Source organism: Mobula birostris, chromosome 11 (genome assembly GCF_030028105.1).
Source record: "Mobula birostris isolate sMobBir1 chromosome 11, sMobBir1.hap1, whole genome shotgun sequence".
Classification (NCBI taxonomy): Eukaryota; Metazoa; Chordata; class Chondrichthyes; order Myliobatiformes; family Myliobatidae; genus Mobula; species Mobula birostris.
The window spans coordinates 108677090-108702669 of record NC_092380.1 but is presented as its reverse complement, the minus strand read 5'-3'; the positions used below and the strand labels follow the sequence as shown (position 1 = coordinate 108702669).

Genomic DNA, 25580 nt, shown 5'->3' with positions numbered 1-25580 from the left:
CTCATGGAAACATTTCGAATGTTGAAAAGCATGGACAGAGTGGATGTGGCAAAGTTGTTTCCCATGGTGGGGGAGTTGAGTACGAGAGGACATGACTTAAGGATTGAAGGGCGCCCATTCAGAACAGAGAAGTGAAGAAAGTTTTTTAGCCAAAGGGTGGTGAATCTGTAGAATTTGTTGTCACGGGCGGCAGTGGAGGTCAAGTCATTGGGGGTATTTAAAGCAGAGATTGATAGGTATCTGAGTAGCCAGGGCATCAAGGGTTATGGTGAGAAGGCAGGAGAGTAGGACTAAATGGGAGAATGGATCAGCTCATGATAAAATGGCGGAGCAGTCTCGATGGGCCGAATGACCAACTTCTGCTCCTTTGTCTTATGGTCTTATAAAACATCTCCACCTCGCTGAAAATCAACACTGGCATGCCACAGAGGTGTTTGAATAACCCACTGCTCTATTCTCTCATCACCCTTATCTGTGCACCTAAGCATAGCTGAAGAAGCATGTATAAATCTGCTCATGATACAACCATTGTTGGCAAAATCTCAGATGGTGACAAGAGGGTGTACAGAAGCAAGATATATCAGATAGTTAGGTGGTGCCATAGCAACAGCCTTGCACTCAATGTTAGTAAGACCAAAGAACTGATTGTGGACTTCAGAAAGGGTAGAACGAGGGAACACAAACCAATCCTCACAGATGGATCAGAAGTGGACAGAGTGAGCAATTACAAGCTCCTGGGTGTCAAGATCTCTGAGAACCTAATCTGGTTGCAACATACAAATACAGCTATAAAGAAGGCAAGACAGTGGCTATGGTTCATTAAGGTTTGAGATTTAGTTCGTCACCTAAAACACTCAAAAACTTCTACAGATGCACTATGTGTCCTGCAAATGCTTGGTTTTTATATACTTTTCAATCAATGACGAGATTTCCTCCCCACATCACAACTGAGTTTCCAAAATGACGTCCAATCGGCTGATTGAAAAGTATATAAAGGCCAAGCATTTGGAGGACACACCAGATTAGATTATGAGAACGCTCAGTCCTCTTTTATTGTCATTTAGAAATGCATACATGCATTAAGAAATGATACAATGTTTCTCCAGAGTGATATCACAGAAAACAGGACAAACCAAAGACTAACACTGACAGAACCACATGATTATAACATATAGTTACAGCAGTGCAAAGCAATACCATAATTTGATGAAGAACAAACCATGGGCACGGTAAAAAAAAGTCTCAAAGTCCCCGAGTCGATCGACTCCTGAGTCCCTGTTTGCAGGCGGCAAAAGGGAGAAACTCCCTGCAATAAACCTCCAGGCACCATCAACTTGCTGATGCCTTGAAAGCAGCTAACCATAGCCGACACTGAATCAGTCCGTCCGAAAACTTCGAGCCTCCGACCAGCCCCTCCAATACAGCCTCCTGAGCGCCATCCTCTCTGAGCCCCGGCAGTTGAAACAAGCAAAGCCGAGGATTCGGGGCCTTCTGCTCCGGAGATTCCGGTTACCACACAGTAGCAGCGGCAGCGAAGCAGGCATTTCAGAAGTTTTCCAGATGTTCCTCCGTACTCTCACGTCCGTCTCCATCAAATCAGAATTGTGCATGGTCCCCTACTTGACAGATTACAGGTATCATTTACCGGAGAGGCCGCGCGTGCTGAGTCGCGCCACCATCTTCTCCTCCTCCAAATCAACAGCGCACTGACGATATCTCCTCACATGGTGACAAAACATTTCCAAGTAAATCGCCAAGATCAGAGAACAACTCAACCACCCAAGCTGCATATTTTCCAAATTGTTTCCAATGAGTGATGACTGCTTTGGCAGACCTGATCCATAGAGATATGGTCACTGTACACTCTGAAAATGGGAGGTGGTGGCAGGGCGACACGGTAGAATAGCACTTCAGAGTGCCAGCAATCCGGGTTCAATTCCTGCCACTCTGTGTGAGGAGCTTGTATGTTCTCCCCGTGACTATGCAGGTTCCTTCTCACATTCCAAAGACTTACAGGTCAGTAAGTTGTGGGCATGTTATGTTGGCACCAGAAGCATGGCAACTCTTGCAGGCTGCCCCCCCCCCAGCGCACCCTCAGGTTGTATTGGTTGTTGACATATTTCAGAATGAGTATCATGAAGTTTGTTGTTTTGTAGCAGTGGTACATTGCAATACATAATAATAAAGAAAAACATACATTACAATAAGTAGCATGTATCAGTAGAATAGATCGATAGATAGATAGATATAATTAGATAAGTAGTGCAAAAAGAGGGAATAATTACTGGGTTCATTGTCCATTCTAAATTCTGACAGCCGGGGGAAAGAAGCTGTTCCTGAAATGTGTATATTGTGAATATTATATATAAGTCTGTATATTTCAATGTACACGTGACAAATAATGCTAATCTCTCTTTCTTTCTGTAAGCATGTGCACTTTGTGCTTCCCCCTTTGGAAACTCCAACCTTGATTCTGTTGTCACACTCAAATGCCATATCCAAGAAGTAACTGCAGAAGCACCCATTTTTATATAAAGTATGTTTTATATACAAGTAGAACTCAACAGAAGTATCTGTCAGGACTATGAATACTTGCATTGTGAAAACAAGCTCTAGATAGCTTTTTCAAAGGCTGCTTTCCATTGTGAAGTGAGCAAACACTAAAAAGCTTTTTAGCTCAGCATGCAAGGCTGTGAAGGCAATCTGACCTTAATCCAAAAGCAACAAAAATTTAGATGAGTGTGCATGTGCACATGCGTGATTGACAATTATTCAAGTTCTGGCTACTAATGGGGAACTGTTCCAAACGGCCGCATGTATTTTGGATTTTTGGCTATGTGAACCATCCATTCATTTTAATTAGCAGAAAATGGTGGTGGTGTGCCATAATTTCCCGATAAGTGCTCCCAGTGTGACCCAGAAGCGCTGGATCCCACTCCCACACTCCAACCATTTAAATTTGTTACAGCATAATTTGTCTATGTTCAAGATGCCAAAAATGCCTCATTTCTGATATCAATTAGTGCTTTATGACAAATACAGAGGTGGCAGATCAGAGTTAAGTTTGTTGAAAAGACTGAATTCAACCACATTATCCATAAATCCTTATAAACTGCCTATAATTTTCAGTTAAGTGTGGAAACTAGAACAAGCGATTTGTTCGATTGAGAATGCTTTGCCATTTTGTTAGCACTGGCAGTTCAGTCTTCTCAATTCCAGTTCTCTGGTGTTGGTAGCCATACAAAAGCTCACCTCCTGAGCTAGTTTCTCTCTCTCTTTAGGTTGGTCTCTTCAGCTTTCTGGTGGATGTGCTCCACATTCACAAAATGGTGACCCACAAGAACTTCTTTCCCCATTCCCCAATCATCAACATACGGTCCCCTCCCAACTCCAACTGGCCATTCTCCTCTGACCTCTCTCATTAACAAGGCATTTTTGCCCACTGGATGTGTTTTTGTTTTCACATCATTCACTCAGAAGCCCAACAAAAATATTTTTTTAAAAACAGTGGATGCTAGAAATCTGGAAGAAACACAGAAAACCTTGAAACAGTCAGAAGAAAGAGAAACAGAGTTAATGTTTTCAGGCCGAGAGTCTTCATCAGAATGGGGAAAGGGAGAAAGCAATTTAGCTTAGAGTTGAAAAGATTGAGAGGGGTGAATAAGGTTTATCTGATATCTTGAGATCAAATGTGTTACTATGGCACCTGAGTCATATTGTACTTCGTTGTTTTGTAAAGTGGGTGCTCATGGCAGAGGTGAGGACAAGGCTGCACTAACAGAAGAAAAGGAAGTCAAAATTGGAAATGGATGATTGGCAGACATGGCCAATTCTAATACACTCCGTGGCCTCTTTATTAGCAACCTCTGTACTGAGTGTATGTTCATGGTCCGCTCTTGCTATAGCCCATCCACTTCAAGGTCCAACATGTTGAGCATTCAGAGATGCTTTTCTGTACATCGCTCTTGTAATGAGTGGTTATTTAAATCAATTTCACCATCCTATCAGTCTGAACCAGTCTGGCCACTCTCCTTTGACCTCTCTCATCAACGAGGCATTTTCGACCACAGAATTGCTGTTCACCGGATGTCTTTTGTTTTTCGCACCATCCCCTGTAAACACTGGAGACTGTTGTGCAAGAAAATCCCAGGAGATCAATAGTTCATGAGATACAAAATCACCCCATCTGCCACCAATAATTATTCCACAGTCAAAGCCAATTAGATCACATTTCTTCTCCATTCTGATGTTCGGTCTGAACAACAACTGAACCTCTTGACCATGTCTGCATGCTCTTATGCATTGAGTTGCTACCACATGACTGGCTGATGAGATACTTGCATTAACGGGCACATGTACAGGTACACCTAAAAAATTGGCCACTGAGTGTGTACGTAATTTGATAATAAATTTACTTTGAACTTTAAACTTTGAGATTCCAGCTTCTACAGTCTCTTATGTCTCTTTTAATCAAGCTACCTAGCCCACATTTTCTTTCTCTGTCATCTTTTTTATTTTCCCATTGTAAACGTTATGTATGGAGGTGGTCATCCTCATTACCTGCTTTTCATCTTTCTTGTGAGATCAACAAACTTCAAGACGATACTCAGTCCATATGCATGTCATAACACAGATTCCATATCACTGAGGATTCAGCATTAATCCCTGTGGCATTCCCATAGTTCTAGTTTACCGGTCACCATACAGAGAAGTGCAGTGCTCTAGTAGTACGGTGGTTAGTACACGGTACTATGGTGGTTAGTACAATGCTTTTCAGTACCAGCAACGTACGTTTGGTTCCCACCACGCTCTGTAAGGAGATTGTACGTTCTTCCTGTGACTGTGTTGGTTTCCTCTGGGTGCTCTGGTTTCCTCCCACAATCCAAAAGCATGCCGGTTGGTAGGTTAATTCGTTCTGTGATTAGGCTAGGGTTAATTCAGGGCAGTGCAGCTCGAAGGACTGGAAGGGCTTATTCTGCACTGTATCGCAATAAATTAAATCATTAACTTAAACTCTTCAGAACAAGCACAAGTAAATACCAAACAACAAAAAAAAAAGTTTTGTTGCCATGCCCAGAACCTGCTTCAAGATCCTGTCACTTTCACCTGGATTTATTTCAACAACTGTCTCTGTTGATGATGCCAAGCCGCAGGGTATCCAGGGTATTTCAAAAATATCGAAAACATCAATGTCACATGAAACTGGAGGAAAGTATCTAATGTCATTGAACAATAAATATCAGTTCTGTCATCAGCTTACCTCTGGGCTGGAGTCCAGGGGTGTTTCTCTTCCAGCTTTGTTAACAGTGCCACAGTCAGCTGCGTATCAACCTCGAGGGATCCTCCAGATATTAATTGGACTTCTGAGGCCCTGCTAACTGGTTTGTGTCTGCCCTTCCTGGGACTGTCTGCAGAGACCTGAGTTCAAGTACAATTATTGCAACTTTTCATTAAATTGATATATGAATTATTTTTAAAACTGTCATACTATTACTGTATTTAAGTCTCCATAAAGCTCTGAAAAGACACCGGGATAATTATTTACCATCCTTACGGCTAAACGGCACAATTACTCACAATAGTTCCTTCAGCTAATGAAAATAACTGAAGGCAGTGGGGGCAATTCAATGATAATTAAAACTTCTTCAATAAGCCATTTCATGGAAAGACACTGATAAATTTATCATTGCAAATCAGACTAACTAATCCTATCTATCTTCATCTCCAACTAATTGGCATTCCGGGGCATTATGATAAGAACAGTGAAATCCCTACAGTCGTGTGTTTTTAACAGGGAAACTTCAAGATTCAAGATTGTTTACTGTCATTCTTCAGTACACGAGTGCAAAGGAGAATGAAATTATTGTTACTCCAGATCTGATGCAGCATTAAAAAAACAAAAATAAAAAAAATACACAATAAATATTAATATAAAAGCAATCCTATGTGGCCTCCTCTGCATTGGTAAGACCTGTTGTAAATTGGGGGCCTGCTTAGTTCAGCACTTTCCCTCCCACTGCCAAAAGCAGAACTTCCTGATGGCTGAAGGGTTTAATTCCGACTCTCATTCCTTTTCTCACATGTCGGTCTATGGCTTCTTCCTGTGCCAAGGTGAGGCCACCCTCAAGATGGAGGAGCAACACCTTACATACTGTCCGGGTAGCTTTCAACGATGTTATGAATATCAATTTCTCCTTTCAGTAAAAAAAAATTCCCTCCCCCTCCCCTGTTCCCCACTCTGGCCTCTTGCCTCTTTTCACCTGCCTATCACCTCTCCCGAGACCCTCCTCCTTCCCTTTTTCCCATGGTCCATTCTCCTCTCCTATCAAATTCCTTCCTCACCAGGGCATCACCTATCACCTTTCAGCTAGCCTCCTTCCCCTCCACCCAGCTTTTCTATTTTGGCATCTTTCCCTTTCCTTTCCAGTCCTGAAGAAAGGTCTTGGCCCAAAACTTCAACTGTTTATTCATTTCCATAGATGCTGCCTGATGTGCTGAGTTACTCCAGCATTTTGTGTGTGTTGCTTTGGATTCCCCACATTTACAGGCTGTCTCATGTTTACAATGTACAGGTAACGGTTAAGTGTGTCTCTGTAGAGGTAAGATTATCTTATATACATAGACTAGGTGTATGGGGTGTCCATAGAGGGGTAGCACCTCTGGGGAAGGGGCTTTTTGTGTCCATTCCAGGGCAGCTCACTCACATTTGGTCCCCACTGGACACTCAGTTCTCACCTGTGGCTCTAAGTCACTGTTCGCATGTGACAGCAGCCACACCCTGGTACACCACTTGTTAGGTGGGCTCAACCGGGTGAGGGTAGCCGGGCGGGCTTCATACCCTGGTGAGATAGGGACCTGCCTGTCCTAGCGTGCGAAGTCAACTCTAGCAGACAGGGTGGATGAGATCTACAATCGCCAGGAAGGTGATTTTGCAAGGCTCAATGGAGAGTGAAAGGCATGACAAGACACAGAAGATGTCATGGTCATCCACTGCAACCAAGGAGGGACCCCAGTTTGTATCTATAGGCCCTGAAGTCAAGAGAGTGGAACTGTCCTAGTACAACAGCTTCTCCACTTTAAAAAACTCTACCACACAAGTGCCCTGTCATTGTTGGACACATCAGACAACCACCACCATACATAGAGTGATTACATGTACATAATGTAATGCTAGCTGCAGGAGTATCTGAACACAAGGAGATTCCGACAGGAAATGACAGGTGACAAAATGACTCTAGGCAAGAGGAACTCTTCTGGGTAGTAGCTGGGTTTATGTAACCTGGGGTGGTGGGGTGGGTTAAAGGGTGGAGGTGTTGATCAGCCTGACATCTTGGAGGAAGTAACTATTTTTGAGCCTGGTGGTCCTGGTGTGGATGTTATGAAGCCTCCTCCCTGTCAGCAGTGGGACAAACAGTCTATGAGCAGGGTGGCTGGGATCCTTTATCATATTGCTGGCCTTTTTCTGGCAAAAATTTTATGATATTGAACAGCCTGCTTGCTATATTTAAATCCAAATGCATACTATTTCATTTTAATGTCACCTATTGTTTAGTGTTGGGTGACGGGGTGGAGGTCCATCTCTACCAAAGAAGGTGCAAAATGCTCCTTCACTAGCCTGTGGGTCACCCTCGGGCAAGGTGTAGCACCTGCTTAGCCCCCTGATCAGGTTCATGTGAATCCATGGGAGCAGGTGGTGGATGGTCGTATGAGCAGCTGGTGCATATCACAAGTCCTGGTTTTGCGACCACTGACGTCAGGTAGACAATCTCTGAAGAGTATTGATAATGGATGGGGTCACCCATCTTGTATGGACACTGCCCAGACAAGGCAATGGCAAACTACTTCTGGAGAAAAAATTTGCCAAGAACAACTATGGTTATGAGACCATAATCGCTCATATCATATGACATGGCACATAATGATGGTGATTGTTTAGTGTGTTAACATGGAAAAAGGGTTAAAACTATAGTTCAAAAAATAAATAAATAAATATATATATATATATATATAAATATATATAAATATACATATACACACACACACACACACACCCGTTAGTCTCATAAGACCATGGATTTGCACCTTGGAAGGTTTTCAGGGTGCAGACCTGGGCAAGGATATATGGAAGACCAGCAGTTGCCCATGCTGCAAGTCTCCCCTCTCCATGCCACCGATGTTGTCCAAGGGAAGGGCATTAGGACTCATACAGCTTGGCACCGGTGTCGTCACAGAGCAATGTTTGGTTAAGTGCCTTGCTCAAGGACACACGTGCTGCCTCAGCCAAGGCTCGAACTAGCAACCTTCAAATCACTAGACGAACACCTTAACCACCTGGCAACGTGCCAACACAGTTTTAAAATAATGTGATAAATATGGATACTTTGGTTAGAAAAATCAAAATATTATCAAAATATTTTATCAAATGAATGAAATGAAATATTACAAAGCAAGTAAACAATAACCCACAAGATAATATAAAAATCAAAGTCAAATTTATCAAAATACATACAGTATATGTACTATATACTACCCTGAGATTCATTTCAGTATTAAAATTTATAATATAAATGGCTATAAAATACAAATACATGAAACAGAATCACAAGTATACTAATCAATCCTTCAAGCCTGTACCAACTATAAGAGTGTGACTGATCCAGCCTTGGCTCCAACACCACTGCCACACTTCTACCCATTCTCACTTAACCTCTTTGTTACGGATATACTCCATTACATCAGTGAGACCCGACACAGACCAGGGATGACTTTGTCAAGCACCTTTGCTCTATGCACTGCAAAATCTCGTGGTGACCAGCCAATTCAATTCGACTTCCCTTTCCCATTCTGATGGCACGGTAGAGTAGTGGTTAGCACAACGCTTTACATTACCAGTGACCCAGGTTCATTTCCCGCCGCTCCCTGTAGGGAGTTTATATGTTCTCCCCATGACTGCTTGGGTTTCCTCCAGGTAATCTGGCTTCTTCCCACAGCCCAAAGATGTACCAGTTGGTAAGATGATTGGTGGTTGTAAATTGTCCTGTGATTGCTAGGCGGTGCAGCTCAAAGGGCTGGAAGAGCCTATTCCATGCTGTATCGCAATAAGTTTTAAAAAATGAGATGTCTGTCCATTGCCTCCTCTACCTTCACGATGAGGCCAAAGTCAGGTAGCAGGAGCATTGCCTTATATTCCATCTGGGTGGCCTCCATGGATGGGAATTTCTCCAAATTCTAGTGATTTCTCCTCCGTCCTCCTCTTTTTTCCTGTTTCCCATTCTGGTTATCCACCTCCCCCTCTACTCACCTGTCCATCACCTCACTCTGGTTCCCTGCCTCCTTCTCTTTTGTCTATGGTCTATTTGTCCTCTCCGATCAGATTCCTTCTTCTTCAGCCCTTTACCATGCCCACCTACCCTATCCCAGCTTCTCACATCACCCCCTTCCCCCATCCACCCACCTTACCCCTCACCTGGTCTCAGCCCAAAACATTGACCCTTCCTTGCCATAGACACAACCTGATGTGCTAAGTTCCTCCAGTGTAGGATATCTCCTGACACTGGATAAAATTACACATTTAGAAACATAAAGAGCAAACTGAAGACACTGCTTGGAAGTCATAAATTCTGACTGTTTTGGCAATAAACAGTAAAACTGAGAATATATATAATATATATTATATATGAAACACATGCTGCTTCACAATAATAGCATAATACATGGATGGAAGTTTGTGTAGATTCGGCCATCTCATCTAAGACTTTGACAAACCTATAGATGTGTAGTGGAGAGTATATAAACTGCTTGCATCATGACCTGGTATGGAAACGCCAATGCCCTTGACAGAAAATCATACAAGAATAGTAGATACGGCCCAGTCTGTCGCAGGTAAAGCCCTCCCCACCATTGAGCACATCTATATGGAGCATTGTTGCAGAAAATCAGCATCCATTATTAGGAACCCCACCATTCAGGACATGTGCTCTTCTTGCTGCTGTCATCAGGAAGGAGGTACAGGAGCCTTAGGACTCCCATCACCATGTTCTGAAACAGTTATTACTCCTCAAACATCAGGCTCTTGAATGAAAGGGGATAATTTCATTCAATTTCATTCACCCTCATCACTGAACTGTTCCCACAACCTATAGACTTACTTTGAAGGAGTCTTCATCTCATGTTCTCGATATTTTGCTGACATACATGTACTTAGAAAATAAATTTACTTTGACCTTTGAAGATGTTGATGACAGGAGTCTTACAGAGGCAACCATCAGGTTTGAAAGAAAACAGCAAAGCAAATTAAAAGTTGGTGAAGAAATATACCAGGGTGAGGAGACCCAGGGAAGATGCAGCTGACCCATTATAAATTTTTCTGAGTTAAAGGTGTCATTTTAGCATTGACCTAGCATTTTGGGACCATTCACAAACTCTATAGGCAGAAGAACATAAAAAGACATTCTGCAGGTGCTGAAAATCCAGAGTAACACACACAAAATGCTGGAGGAACTCAGCAGCTCAGGCAGCATCTATGAATCTGTAGTCTGCTGGAACAGGACGAGGAAACCAGTCCACAGAGGCTTTAGGAAAATAGAAGGGTTACTAGAAGAGACCACAAACAAGGTGAAAAGCAACAAGTCCACCATGTAGTGCTGTTAAGATAGATATTGATTGGTTCAGGCAAAGATGATATAGAAGGTTTGATTGTGTGAGCTCAGTGTCAGATCCAGATTTATTTATTTATCACATATACATCAAAACATACAGTGAAATGCATTGTTGCGTTAACAATCAAAACAACCTAGGGATGAGCAGGGGGCTGCCTGCAAGTGTCGCTACACATTCTGGCGCCAACAAAGCATGCCCACAATGTTCAGCAGAACGACACAAGCAACAACAACAGCAGCAGAACAAGCCCCTCTCCTCCCTCCCACTCACACGCAGTGTCAACACAGTTCATGCCGTCTACAGACTGAATAATTCACAGGCGCTACTGGAATTCAAAGGCAGCTTCAAAGCTATGTGGACCTTATGAAGGTATGAACTGGAGGTCTGGATTTACTAAATTTTATTTTCCAATTCATCACAGCCAAAATACCACAGAATGAAAAAATGAAAGTGGTTGTGATGGACATGGCCTGAAATGTTCAGGGGCAATGACTTTGTGACTTCCAGGAAGGGTAGAAGAGAGGAGAGGTCTGGTGTCTACAGAGAATAGGATTTTCAATACTAGGTGGTGTGAAGCACAAACATGGAGAGTCTTGAGAAGAAATCAAAGTAATAATTGTCATGTCTGAGTTCATGAATTCTAGTAATGATGCAATGTACAATTGTACATTGCAGGAAAACTCCTCCTCACCATTGAGCACATCTACAAGGAGTGTCATCACAAGAAAGCAGCAATCATCATTGAGGACCCCCACCATCCAAGCTGCTGCCATCAGGAAGGAGGTATAAGGAGGCTTAAGCTCCACACCACCAGGTTCAGGAACAGTTATTACTCTACAACCATCAGGCTCCTGAACCAACATGGGTAACTTCACTCACCTCAACGCTGAACTGATCACTGAACAAAATCTGTGAACCCTTTTTCAAGGACTCTACAACTCATGTCCTCAGAGTTATTTATTTATTTATTTATTATTCCCTTTTTTTTGTACTTGCACAGTCTTCTTTTGCACATTGTTGTTGCTTGTCAGTCTTTGTAGTTTTTCATTGATTCTATTGTGAATGTCCACAAGAAAATGAATCTCAAGGTAGTCTATGGTGACATATACATACGTTGATAATATATTTTGAACTTTGTAGCTACAATAGATATTGATAAGTGTTATTAAACTCTGTATTAAGTTCTATGGACTATTTAGGACACACTAGTTATAAGCAGCAGATGGTGATGCAGAACATATAATACCAAATAATGAAAATAATGATAACAATTATGTTGAAGCAACAATTGAGATATGATTTTGAGGACAAGGCCTAGATAGAGTGGATGTGAAGAGGATGTTTCCTATAGTGGGAGGAACTCAGGTCAGGCAGCGTCTACGGAAAAGAGTAAACAGTTGATGTTTCGGGCCAAGACTCTTCTTCAGAATATGTAGTGTGCAATTTAATTTTTAAGTAACAGTTACATTTTGCCATGCAAGTACTGCTACACTATTCAAAATTCAAATAAGCCATATTTTTTAAAACATTTTTGTAAATGACTTTGTGTCTTTTAATAAATACATTTGTATTAATTAATGCGCTGTGCGAAGTATCATTCCCATTCTAATATGTCTCCATCTGTATGGACAACATATCAGACATGAGTTTGGAGACTGAGTAGACAAACCAACATTCCTTAACAACACATACAAAATTCTGGAGGAACTCCGCGGGTGAAGCATCTGTGGAGAGTTGTCAACGATTTGGGCTGAGACCCTTCCTCAGGAGACCTTCCTTATGACATGTGTTCATCAGACAGATTGAAAAAAAATCCTGTCTATTTCTTATAGAAAAGAAACTTGATTGAAACAACATCTATTGACATTAGATTATTAGGTTATGAGGACACAAAGTCCTCTTTTATTGTCATTTAGTTATGCATGCATTAAGAAATGATACAATATTATTATAAGACTTATTTTTAAAAAACAGTACATTCTTGGTCACTTTATTACACAAGATGTTTGGCAGTATTTGACACCTTCTCTTAAGTCACTTGAAGCCTATTCACCATTAGTTTTCTAGTTTTAGCTGACTTTGGTGAATATTGTAACTGCACAACCCAAATATATTGTTTAAAATCATCGATTTATTTTACTTAGCAGACCTACAGATCACTGGCAGCTCTCTACCTGTAGACAGACTTTGACACCAGTACAATCCCCAGGCTTTCCCACTATGTTCAGACCTCTTCCCCTAAACCAACCCCTCTATAACCCCTAGCCCCATGCATTTCTTCAAACCTGCAAGCTTTCTTCAGGCCTAAAGCACTACTGAATTTCCCAACAGTGAGCTACGAGCCACACTCCTTTACAGGTTTGTATGCAGGAGTAACACATCATATCTTAACCATCGACGAAAGGTCTCAGCCTGAAACATCAATTGTTTATTCCTTTCCATAGATGCTGCCTGACCTGTTGAATCCTTCCAGATTTTGAGTGTGTTACTCTGGATTTCCAGCATCTGCAGAATCTCTTGTGTTTATATGTTAACTGTATTTCTTGTTGCCGATTTAAAATCCACAGTTGGCCACCACAGGACTACACACTGATGAAAACCTCCACATGCCTCTTTCAAACACACTAATTATTATTATAAAGGCTGGTAATGCTGGAAATACTCAGCAGTCAAGCAGCGTCCATGGACAGACAGAGTTTGATTCAACATTGCAGCTTAGTAGTCAGAAAAGGAAGTGAGATATTATCAACCTGAGAAAAATTCTTTCCCTCTTCTCATAACCTGCTGAATATTTTTTAATTTCACATTTCTGCATAATGCTGTATTTACTTAAAATCATTATATGCTAATCTTCCTTTCAGTTGCTATTTATATGTTGTAAGATATTTAATTCATAACCCACAGCTGAATTAACAACAAAGGGTATAATTCACACAGAAAATCAGGCTGAATTTACAATAATGCACACTTGCTCTCACTTTATGATCTTGTATGCAATTTGCCTCCCTTTCCTAAGCCTCTTCTCTCCTTTAGAATTGAGAGAGCAATTCTCCGTTTGGAGAGCAGAACTCAAAACGTACCTGGTGCTCTGTATGCTCTTCGTCTGCCCTCATTTTCAAATCCCCCAGATATGTGAGAACCATTTTGGGATAAGCCTGTAGCGAGATGAACAAAGGAAGATGAAAGGAGCAGCGGGGAGGTTATCACATCTGTGGAATTACAGCACAGCAGAACACAGCAATGAAAATACTTTCACAGGAATCAGAATTAGGTTTATTGTCACTGACATATGTCGTGAAATTTGTTGTTTTGCAGCAGTCATACAGTGCAATGAGCAAAAATCTATAAATTACAATAAGAAATATATATTTAAAAATTAAATTAAATAAGTGGGGCACCACGGTGGTGTAACAGTTAGTACAATACTATTACGCCTCAGGGCAGAGTTCAGAGTTCAATTCCGATGCCATCTGTAAGGAGTTGATACACCCTCCCGCGGACGCGTGGGTTTCCTCTGGGTGCACACAGTCCAAAGATTAGCAAAGTAGTAGGTTAATAGTTCATTGTAAATTGTCCTGTGATTAGGCTAGGGTTAAATAGATGAGTTCCTGGGCGGTGCAGCTCGTTGGGCCAGAAAGGCCTGTTCCACACCATATCTTTAAATAAAATAAAAAGAGATCGAAGATAGTGAGGTAGTGTTCATGAGTTCATGAGCCATTCAGAAATCTGACAATGGAGGGGAAGAAGCTGTTCCTAAAACAGTGAGTGTGTGGCTTCAACCTCCTCCCTGATGGTAGTAATGAGAAGAGAAAGATCATCCACTCCATACATCTTTAAACAACCCCTTAGGATTTTGCTTCATTTAGGAAGGAAGAAGTGATATTAATTTAGCACCTTCCACAATCTTAGAGTTCCTTAAGTGTTTCATTTCCAATGAAGCACTGTTATCTACACTGAGAAAGTGAACAATTCATAGCATGCCCCATAAATAGTTAATTGCATTGCTTTTGTAATGTTGATTGGAGATAAATGCCAAGCGAGCCACCTGGAGAACACCCCCCACCCCCCAGTGCCATGGAATCTTTAAATTCCAACTTCAAGGGTTAACAAAGCCATGATCTAAAACCTCTCTGCAGCAATGTCACATCCCACAGTGCAGCATTCCAGCAATATTGCACAGATGCGATCAACAAAGGTTTAAACACCACTGCCAAATTTGAATTAATAATATGAAGCAACAGTGCTGTCACTGAGGCTCATTTGAACAAAAGGTTGACTTTATTCAGTGTAGGCAATAAAGGTCTTTATTCCACATCAACACACACAAAATGCTGGAGGAACTCAACAGGTCAGGCAGCATCTATGGAGGGGAATAAATAGTAGATGTTTCAGGTCCAAACCATTCATCAGGACAGGATATTTCAGGCCAAGGCACTTCAGGGTCCAGATGCAGGGCCTCAGCCCAAAACATCAACTGTTTATAACCATATAACAATTACAGCACGGAAACAGGCCATCTCAGCCCTTCTAGTCCATGCTGAACTCTTACTCTCACCTAGTCTCACCGACCTGCACTCAGCCCATAACCCTTCATTCCTTTCCTGTCCATATAGCTGTCCAGTTTAACTTTAAACGACAACATCGAACCTGCCTCAACCACTTCTGCACACAGTCACCACTCTGAGTAAAGAGGTTCCCCCCCATGTTACCCCTAAACTTTCACCCTTTAACTCTCAACTCATGTCCTCTTGTTTGAATCTCCCCCACTCTCAATGGAAAAAGCCTATCCACGTCAACTCTATCTATCCTCCTCATAATTTTAAATACCTCTATCAAGTCCCACCTCAACCTACGTTCCAAAGAATAAAGACACAACTTGTTCAACCTTTCTGTGTAACTGAGGAGATGAAACCCAAGTAACATTTTAGTAAACCTCCTCTGTACGCTCTCTATTTTGTTGACATCTTTCCTATAATTTGGTGACCAGAACTGTACACAATACTCCAAATTTGGCCTCACCAATGCCTTGTAGAATTTCAACATTACATCTCAACTCCTATACTCAATGCTCTGATTAATAAAGGCCAGCATACCAAAAGCTTTCTTCACCACCCTATCCATATGAGATTCCACCTTCAGGGAACTATGCACCATTATTCCTAGATCCCTCTGTTCTACTGCATTCTTCAATACCCTACCATTTACCATGTATGTCCTATTTAGATTAGCCCTACCAAAGTGTAGCACCTCACATTTATCAGCATTAAACTCCATCTGCCATCTTTCAGCCCACTCTTCTAACTGGCCTAAATCTCTCTGCAAGCTTTGAAAACCTACTTCATTATCCACAACTCCACCTATCTTAGTATCATCTGCATATTTACTCATCCAATTTACCACCCCATCATCCAGATCATTAATGTATATGACAAATAACATTGGACCCAGTACAGATCCCTGAGCCACACCGCTAGTCACCGGCCCCCAATCAGAGAAACAGTTTTCCACCACCACTCTCTGGCGTCTCCCATCCAGCCACTGCTGAATCCATTTTACTACTTCAATATTAATACCTAACGACTGAACCTTCCTAACCAACCTTCCATGTGGGACCTTCCATAGATGCTGCCTGACCTGCTGAGTTCCACCAGCATTTGTGTGTGTTGTTCCGGATTTCCAGCACCTGCAGAATCTCTTTTCTTTTTTCCACAATATTTATTTAACTTTATTCAGTGTAGATAATAAAGTTCTTTATTTCACCTCAACACACACAAAGTGCTGAAGGAACTCAGCAGCTCAGGGAGCATCCATGGAGGGGAGTAAATAGTCAACATTTCAGGCCCAGAGCACTCATCATGACCTGATGAAGAGTGTAAGCCTGAATCATCAATGGTCTATTCTTCTCCATAGAAGCTGCCTGACCTGCTGAGTTCCACCAGTATTTGTGTGTGTTGTTCTGGATTTCCAGCATCTGCAGAATCTCTTGTGTTTATTCCCTTTAATCCTTATTGCAATAAAGAATCTCAGCAAGTCTGGGGTTTCCGTTTGTTTTAGAATCATAAGTTTGATAGCACTTGGGCATTGTTATGTTGGCAGTTCACATCTTCCTATAAGATTAAAAAGAAACACTGCAGTGTTAGTGAACAATAGCCAAGACACTTCATAGCAACCCACACAAAACGTGGAGAAACTCAGCAAGTCAGGCAGCATCTATGGAAATGAATAAACAGTATACCACGGGAAATACACCCTTCATGTAGGGACAAATGCAACATATCACAGTCATAATTCCTCATGGAATATGATGTTCATCATGGGAGTGACACCAGATATTCCATCTGGGTAGCCTCCAACCTGACAACATGAATAATTTCCCTAGCTTCCAGTAATTTCTCCCCCTCCCTCTTCTTTCTTTTTCCATTCCCCATTCTGGCTCCCCTCTTACCCCTTCTCTCTCCACACCCGCCCATTACCTCTCTTAGTATCAATTCTGATCAGCAATGATGTTCTCAATCCAGTCCATCTTGCAAATGTTGTAAGTAGTATTTACAAAATGCACTGCAGTAACTCATTCCATCTATTCATCCAAAACCTTTATCACCAAGGACAAGGACAGCAGGTGCAGGGAAACACCACAGCCTCCAGGGTCCCTTCAAAGTGTCTCACTCTAATGTGAACATGACATTCTACAGATACTGGAAATCCAGGGCAACACATACAAAATGCTGGAGGTATGGGAATTAAGGGTTATGGGGAAAAGGCGGGTAGGTGGAGATGAGTCCAGGTCAGATCAGCCGTGATCTTACTGAACGGCAGAGCAGGCTCGACAGGCCAGATGGCCTATTCCTCCTCCTATTTCTTATATTTTGTAGGTTCTCAACAGGTCAGGCAGCATTTATAGAATGGAATGAACTAAACAGTTTACATTTCAGCCCAAAACATCGACTGTTTATTATTTTCCATAGATGCTGGCTGGCTTGTTGAATTCCTTACTCAAATGTATTACAGGCCTTTCCTCCTTCTTTAAATCCCAAAACTCTCCCCAACAGAATCGCGAGAGGAACTTCACTTGAAGGACTGCAGGGGTTTAAGCAGATGGTTCACCATGACCTTTTTGTGTACAATTATGGATAGGGAGTAAATGTGTGTCTTACAAGCAATAGCTAGATACTGAAAAAGGATTTTTTAATTATAAGTCATAGTCACAGTGCACTACAACCCATCTAGTCTGTGCCTAACCTAGTCTCATTGACCCAGTCCTAGACTGTACACCTCCATATCACTCCCATCCATGTAAAACTTTTCTTAACTGTTACGATTGAACCCACATTCATCACGTCCGCTGGCAGCCTTTTCCACGCTCACACCACCCACTGAGTGAAGAAGTTCCACTCAGTTTCTCCTTAAGTATTTAATCTTTCATATTTAACCTATGACCTTTAGTTCGAGTCTCATCCAACCTCAGTGGAAAAAGCCTGCTTGCATTTACCCTATCTATATCCCTCATAGTTTTATATACCTCTATCAAATCTCCCTTCATTCCCATACACTCTAGGGAATAAAATCCTAATCTATTCAACCCTTCCCAATAACTCAGATCCTGAAGTCTTGGCAAAATCCTTGCAAATTTTCTCTTTACTCCTCCAATCACAGAACATAGAACACATTACAGCGTTATGTTGTGCCGACCTTCTTACCTACTCTTAAGATCAATCTAACCCTTCCCTCCTACATAGCCCTCCATTTTTCTATCATCCACGTGCCTATCTGAAATGTCCCTAATGGATCTGCCTCTACCACCATACTAGCGTATATTCTGTGCACCTACCACTCTCTGTGTGAAATCGTTACCTCTGACATCCTCCCTTAACATTCCACCAATCACCTCCAAATTATGCATGCTTATATTAGCCATTTCCACCCTAGGAAAATGTCCCTGGCTCTCTACTTGATCTGCCTCTTATCATCTCGTGCACCTCTATCAAATAATCTCTCAATCTCCTTCGCTCCAAAGAGAAAAAGCCCTAGTTTATTCAACCTTTCTTCATTGACATGCCTTCCAGTCCAGGCAGGATTCCTGTGAACCAATCACAAACAAGAGAAAATCTGCAGATGCTGGAAATCCAAGCAACACACACAAAGAAGGATTTTGGCCCAAAACCATCAACAACACTCTTTTCCATAGATGCTGCCTAGCCTGCTGAGTTTCTCTAGCCTTTTGTGTGTGTTGCTAGCATCCTGCTAAATCTCCTCTGAACCTTTTATCAAGCTTCCACCTTCTTCCTATAAGGAGGTGATCAGAAATGAAAACCAATTCCATGTGTGGTCTAAACAGGGTTTTATAGAGCTGCAACATTACCTTGCATATTGATGGCTTGCCTTTGGGTAGGTGACCAGTGCTCTATAAGACCATAAGATATAGGAGCAGAATTAGGCCATTTGGTCCATTGAGTCTGTTCCAATATTTCATCACGGCTGATCTATTTTCCCCTCAGCCTCAATCCCCTGCTTTCTCCCTGTAACCCTCCATACCCTGACTAATCAAAAATGATTAACCTCTGCCTTAAATATATCCAATGAATTGGCCTCCACAGCTGCCTGTGGCAATGAATTCCACAGATTCTGCACTCTCTGGCTAAAGAAACATCCTGTATACATCCACTCTATTGACGCCTTTCAACATTTGATACGTCTCAATGAGATTTCCTCCTCATTCTTCTGAATTCCAGGGAATACAGGCCCAGAACCATTAATCGGTCCACATATGGTACCCATTTCAGTTCCAGGATCATTCTCATGAACCGTCTCTCTTGTGAACCTCCTCTGAACCCTCTCCAACATCCTTTCTTAGATAAAGGGCCCAAATCTGCTCACAATACTTTGTGCACAAACATATATCCAAAGTTAACAAAACACGTAAGCATTGTACCAATGTTTAAAAGCATGGAATTGGATTTTTTTCTTGGTTCATATTGAAATTGTTTGTGCATCTCACATCATAGTTTCTCTGTAGTTAATGAAGATGACAAACATGGTCCTGTGAGAAAATCTGCCACAGTGGTTAGAATTTTTTTTTATTTAGATACACCACAGAATAGGTCCCTCCACGCCTTCAAGCTGCACAGCCTAGCAATTCCCTTGATTTAATCCAAGCCTAATCACAGGACAATTTACAATGACCTATTAACCTAAAAACCAGTACATCTTTGGACCGTGGGAGGGAACCAGAGCACCCGAAGGAAACCCACATGGTCACAGGGAGAACGTACAAACTCCTTTCAGACAGCGGACAGCGGCAGGAATATTCTTCATTTAAAGAATTTATTTCAAAGCAATAAACAAAACACAAACCATCGAGTAAATGTTCCCAGCTGTGTTGAACCCCCACAATTGCTGTGGACTCTGTTTCATCCTGTGAAGACAAAAAAAATGAAAGAGTGGATGTAAATCTGTGCCACGTAGTGGAATTCATCTGACTTGCAAGACCACAGGGAAGCTAGTGAACTAAAAATTCAGAGGAAAAATATATAACACCTGTTTATGAAGTAGAATTCAAAGGGCAGAGATTTATTCTGGGCAATAACAGGGCAGGTACATTGGCCTTAACCTGATAAATGATTCTGTTAACATTAATGGAACTGAATATTTCAAATGCATATCAGAATCAGGTTTATTATGACTGACATAATGTATGCCGTGAAATTTGTTGTTTGCAATAGCAGTACAGTACTACATAAAAAATGCTACGAATTACAATATTTAATTAAAGAAGAGTGCAAAAAGAGAGCAAAAATAGTGAGGAGGTATTGTTCATTGGTTAGTTCATTGTCTGTTCAGAAATCTGTTGCCGGAGGAAGAAGCTGTCCCTGAAATGTTGAGCGTGGATTTCCTGGCTCTTGTACCTCCTCCCTCTGATGGTCGTAATACAAAGAGAGCACATCTTGGGTCATGGGGGTCCTTAATGATGGATGCCGTCTTTTTGAGGTATTGTATTTTGAAGAAGTCCTTGATGCTGAGAAGGTTAGTGCCCATGATGGAGCTGGCTGAGTTTGCAACTTTCTGCAGCATTTTCCGATCCTGCGCGATTTCTACCCCCTCCCACATACCAGACGGTTGATGCTATCAGTTTGGATGCTCTTCTCAGTACATCTATAGAAATTTGTTAGAGTCTTTGTTAACATATCAGACCTTTTCAAACTCAATGAAATATAGTCACCATCATATGCCTTCTTTGCAATTGCATCAATCTGTTTAGCCCAGGATAGATCGTCAGAGATGTTGACACCCAGGAATTTGAAACTGTTCTCCTTTTTCCACTGCTGATCCCTCAATGGGGACTGCTGTGTGTTCCCTCGACTTTCCCTTCCTGAAATCCACAATCAATTCCTTGGTCTTACTGATGTTACTGCCCATCACTTCCATTGCTTTATCAGGTCATTTGAGGATTAGTTAAATGTGTGGCATCTTATCAATGTCACCCTGCTCAAGAGTAAATGAGAGAGAATATTTTCACAAGTTCAAAAGTGAGGTGGTTCATTCTGACACCAAGCTTTTCAATCTAAACAAAGGAAGCTATGAAGCAGTAAAGCGAAGGTTGTGTGGTGCAGATTTGAAAACTGCATTAAAGAGTGCAGCAGTGTCTAGCATATAAAATACAACATTTGCAATCTGTAACACAAGATTCCTTGATGATTTGATTGGACATGATTGCATTTCATTGTGTGTTTCAATGTATATGTGACAAATCTTCGTTTATGACTTCTTTTTGGGCAGCACGGTAGTGTAGTGGTTAGCACAATGCTTTACAGTACCACTGAACTAGGTTCAATTCCCACCGCTGTCTGTAATTCTCTCCTCTCTTATCAGAGAGGTCCACTCTCCTCTCTTATCAGATTCATTCTTCTTCAGATCTTGATCTCTTCTACCTATCACCTTCCAGCATCTCACTTCATTCCCTCAATCCACTTCCCCCCTAACCAGGTCTCACCTGCCACTTGTACTCCTTCCTCTTGATCCACCTTCTTATTCTGGCTTCTTCCTCCTTCTTTCCCAAACCTGAAGGAGGATCTTGGCCCAAAACATCAACTGTTTATTCCCCTCTGTAGATGCTGCCTGACCTGCTGAGTTCCTCAAGCATTTTGTGTATATTACTCAAGTTTAAAGGGAGAGCAAGATCCAGAGAGAGTGGACAGGGTCTATAGGAAATGAAGACCCTGCTCATGGACAGGGGATTGGGAACGGGGGGCACTGGAGGCATGGAATTGATACCCTGGACATTTAATACATCCTTTAAATTTGAGCAAATCTGGCAAACTTTTATTCAATATTTTCATTTAATTTGATTTATTACACTTCCAATTTTTCCCCCCAAAGTTTTTGATTTGATCAGAAAGTTCTTTTTCAGTCATACCCTCAGAATGAACTGCTCAGTCCTTTTTTCTTTGTTTCTTTTTTTTTGTATAGTGTAGTGGGGTTTTTTTTCTTCATTTAAAGTCCAAATTTTTTTTCTTTCCTCTTTATGAACTGATAAGAGGAGAATTGCTGTTTTCTTTTTTATATATTATATATTAGCTTAATACTATGCATGATGTTGATAATGTCTATATCAATCTCGGTTGGTATTGCTATTGATATATATATCTGAGGTAATTCTCCTCTTGTTTGTATTTATGTTCCTTTTAAAAGATTAATGAAGAAAAACATGATACCTTGATGACTGCGCAGGGAGAGTGGCAAACATTAAATACGGGGGCAAATACTTAATCACCAGGATGTTCAAATAGTGAAATGGTGCTTTATTGGAGTTGTATTGTGTTGTGTTCCTTTTGCTTAATTTCAGGCAGAGGTGCTATTATCCCCATAATTCCATTATCATCATAATTTTACCAGCAAGAAACATAATTCCAAGTTTTAGAATTCAAAAAATTACTAAAGATAAAAAAGATTAATTTGTTTCCCCAGTTTCAAAGAAATAGATGCTATTGAATAGGTGTATAGTCTAGGCATGTATAGCAAAATTCCAATAATCCATAAACCCACACCTCAAGGACTGTAGTGGTTCAAGAAATGATCTCCTTCTCAAGGGTAAGTAGGGTTAGAGAATTAAAAGCTGGCTCAGCCTGTGACGGCAATATCCATAAGACCATAAGACATAGGAACAGAATTAGGCTATTCTACCATAGCTGACTTATTATCCCTCTCAACCCCATTCTCCAGACTACTCCCCATAACATTTGACACCCTTACTAATCAAGAATCTATCAACCGCCGCTTTAAGTATATCTAATGAATTCACCTGCACAGCTTCATCATTCTCGGGCTAAATAAATTCTTCCTCATCTCTGTTCTAAAGGAACATCATTGTGTTATGAGATTCACCCACTATTGAAAACATCCTCTCCACATCCGTTCCATCTAGATCTTTTAATATTTAATAGATTTCAATGAGAAACTCCCTCATTCTCCTAAACTCCAGTGAGTACAGGCCCAGAGCCATGAAACATTTCTCCTACACTATTTTTTTTGTCATTTTCAATATCAATCTCATGAACCTCCTCTAGACTCTCACCAATGCCAACACAAATTAGATATCTTAGATATGGGACCCAAAACTGCTCACAATACTCTTTAAATGTAGTCTGACCAATGCCTTATAAAGCCACAGCATTACATCCCTGCTTTTCTATTCTAAACCTTTTGAAATGTCCTAACATTGCATTTGCGTTTCTCATCACTGACTCAACCTGCAAGTTAACCTTTAGAGAATCCTGCATGAGGACTCCTAAGTCCTTTTGCACCTCCTCCATCTCTTGAATGAATGTGAAAAACATTCAGTATTTAGTGAACCCGCACTTTTAAGTTTACTGGACAATTGGATATTATTCCTATTAAGGAATATTACAATAAATTTTCCAGTGAACCAGGGCCTGATGGGTTTCAGGGGAGGGTGGGATGTGAACCCAGATAAACTGCATTGGGGGGGGGGGGGCGGGGGAGGATGCAGTATCTAAGATCCCAGTGAGTTTCAAGTGAATGGGTAAACCTCACCCATAAGGCAGGGACCAAATCAGTGGGACTTCCAAATAATCGGCAAGTGGATTATCAGAGTTTTACTATATTTATACAGCAAACGTATCATGTCATAAATTAGTGAAGAAGTTCTGGACCTTTTCTGCACAACTAACTCGTATCCCTCCAAATCCACATCGTCCTCATTCTTCAGTCGGATTTGTTGATCACTCACGGCCAGGCAGAGCTGTGGGTAAGCGCGACACGAAATCATTCCAGACTTGGCATCCATTCCATAAAACAGGAAGAACCAGAAAAGGCAAAAGCAAAAAGAATTTTGGTGAACTTATGATGTTTGAATAGGTGAGAATAAGACCATTCTTAATGAAATAAACACAAAATTAAACTGCTCCTATGTCTTATTGTGGATAAAGCCTATTGAGCACATCTACACAGATTGCAGAAGGACCCCCATCATCCAGGCCTATGGATTTATTGGGTATGCCCACAAGAAAGTGAATCTCAGGGGTGTATTTGTTGACATAGATGTACTTTGATAATAAAATTACTTGGAATTTCGAACTCTCAACATTTCTTTTGTGATGATATTTCAACTGTTCATGTGCTATTTCCAACCTTTACCTCAGGGATGTTTTCTACCTTATTTAATGACAGGGCATGGTAACAGGCACCTTCTGTTGAACAAGTCCACGTTGCCCATTCACACCCAGGTGACCAATCAACCTACTAACCCATACATCTTTAGAATGTGGGAGGAAATCAGAGCACCCAGAGGAGACACAGGTAGTCATGGGGAGAACGTAAAAACCTCTTACAGACAGTGGCGGAAAATGAACCAGCATTGCTGGCACTGTAATACTGCTACACTAACCTATCTTTGTAACAAACAGCATTCTTTTTCGATTTAGACCTGCTTCATCAATGTTACGCATTTGATTAGTTCAGTACCTTTGTAACAGCCCATATGTGAGCTGAAAAGCATCTGGAGACTCCCACTGAAACCTTGGATTTCTTTTGCTCCTTTTTTGCTGGAAGAGTATTTTCACTCCTGTTTTCGGTGGTAACCAAAGGATAGACAACCACCTGGGGATCATTCTGTTTGCAAAGCACAGCAGAAGATGTTGAGCTGACATTTGTTCTGATGTCCATCCTGTTTTCACCTCCTCTTCCTACATGATTTCATACAACTCAATCCTTTGTTTTATTTTACAAATTCTATTCATAAGGCATAAGACCATAAGACATAGAAGCACAATTAGGCCACTTGGCCCAATGAGTTTTCTCTGCCATTCCATCATGGCAGATTTATTATCCCTCTCAACGCCCTTCTCCTGCATTTTCTCTGTACTTTTTGAAGCCCTTATAAATCAATTTCCACTTTAATATACCAAATGACTTCACGACTAGAGCCATCCACGGCAATGAATTCCACAGATTCACCACCCTCTGGCTAAAGAAATTCCTCATCTCTGTTCTAAAGGGACGTACTCCTATTTTGAGGCTGCGCACTCCGGTTCTAGACTGTCCCACTATAGGAAACACCCTCTCCACGTCCACTCTATCTAAGCCCTTCAATATTCAATAAGATTTCCCCTCATTCTTCCAAACTCCACTGAGTACAGGCCCAGAGCCATCAAACGCTCCTCATAAATTAACCCTTTCATTCCCAGGAATAAGACAAAAGCCAGCATGCATGCTCAATCCAAACAATAACTCATACTCATCCCACACACCGACATTTTATGGGACCACAGATCCAATTGAACTGACCGCCAAATAAATCTGAGTAGACCACAAGCGGTGAATCCTAAGGCCTTGCCAGAAGACCTTCATGTTCTTTTGACAGCCTGTGGTGTCATCGATCTTTTGAATTCTTCCTGAATACCTCTGTT

At 41.3% G+C, this 25580-nt stretch overlaps 1 protein-coding gene across 5 annotated transcripts in view; it reads right to left on the bottom strand.

The window, feature by feature from the left end:
• Positions 1–25580, bottom strand: part of LOC140205303 (doublecortin domain-containing protein 1-like) — a 566682-nt gene that overhangs the window by 279519 nt on the left and 261583 nt on the right. For all 5 annotated transcript variants that reach the window (XR_011887817.1, XM_072272825.1, XM_072272826.1 and 2 more), the window contains 5 exons: positions 24637–24783; positions 23826–23947; positions 20011–20071; positions 13740–13814; positions 5261–5418 (listed from right to left, as the gene is read on the bottom strand). Coding sequence is in view for 4 of the 5 variants with exons in the window: in XM_072272825.1 (XP_072128926.1) it covers positions 5261–5418; positions 13740–13814; positions 20011–20071; positions 23826–23947; positions 24637–24783 (563 nt within the window). In the remaining variant the exon portion in view is untranslated. The remainder of the gene's footprint in view (positions 1–5260; positions 5419–13739; positions 13815–20010; positions 20072–23825; positions 23948–24636; positions 24784–25580) is intronic.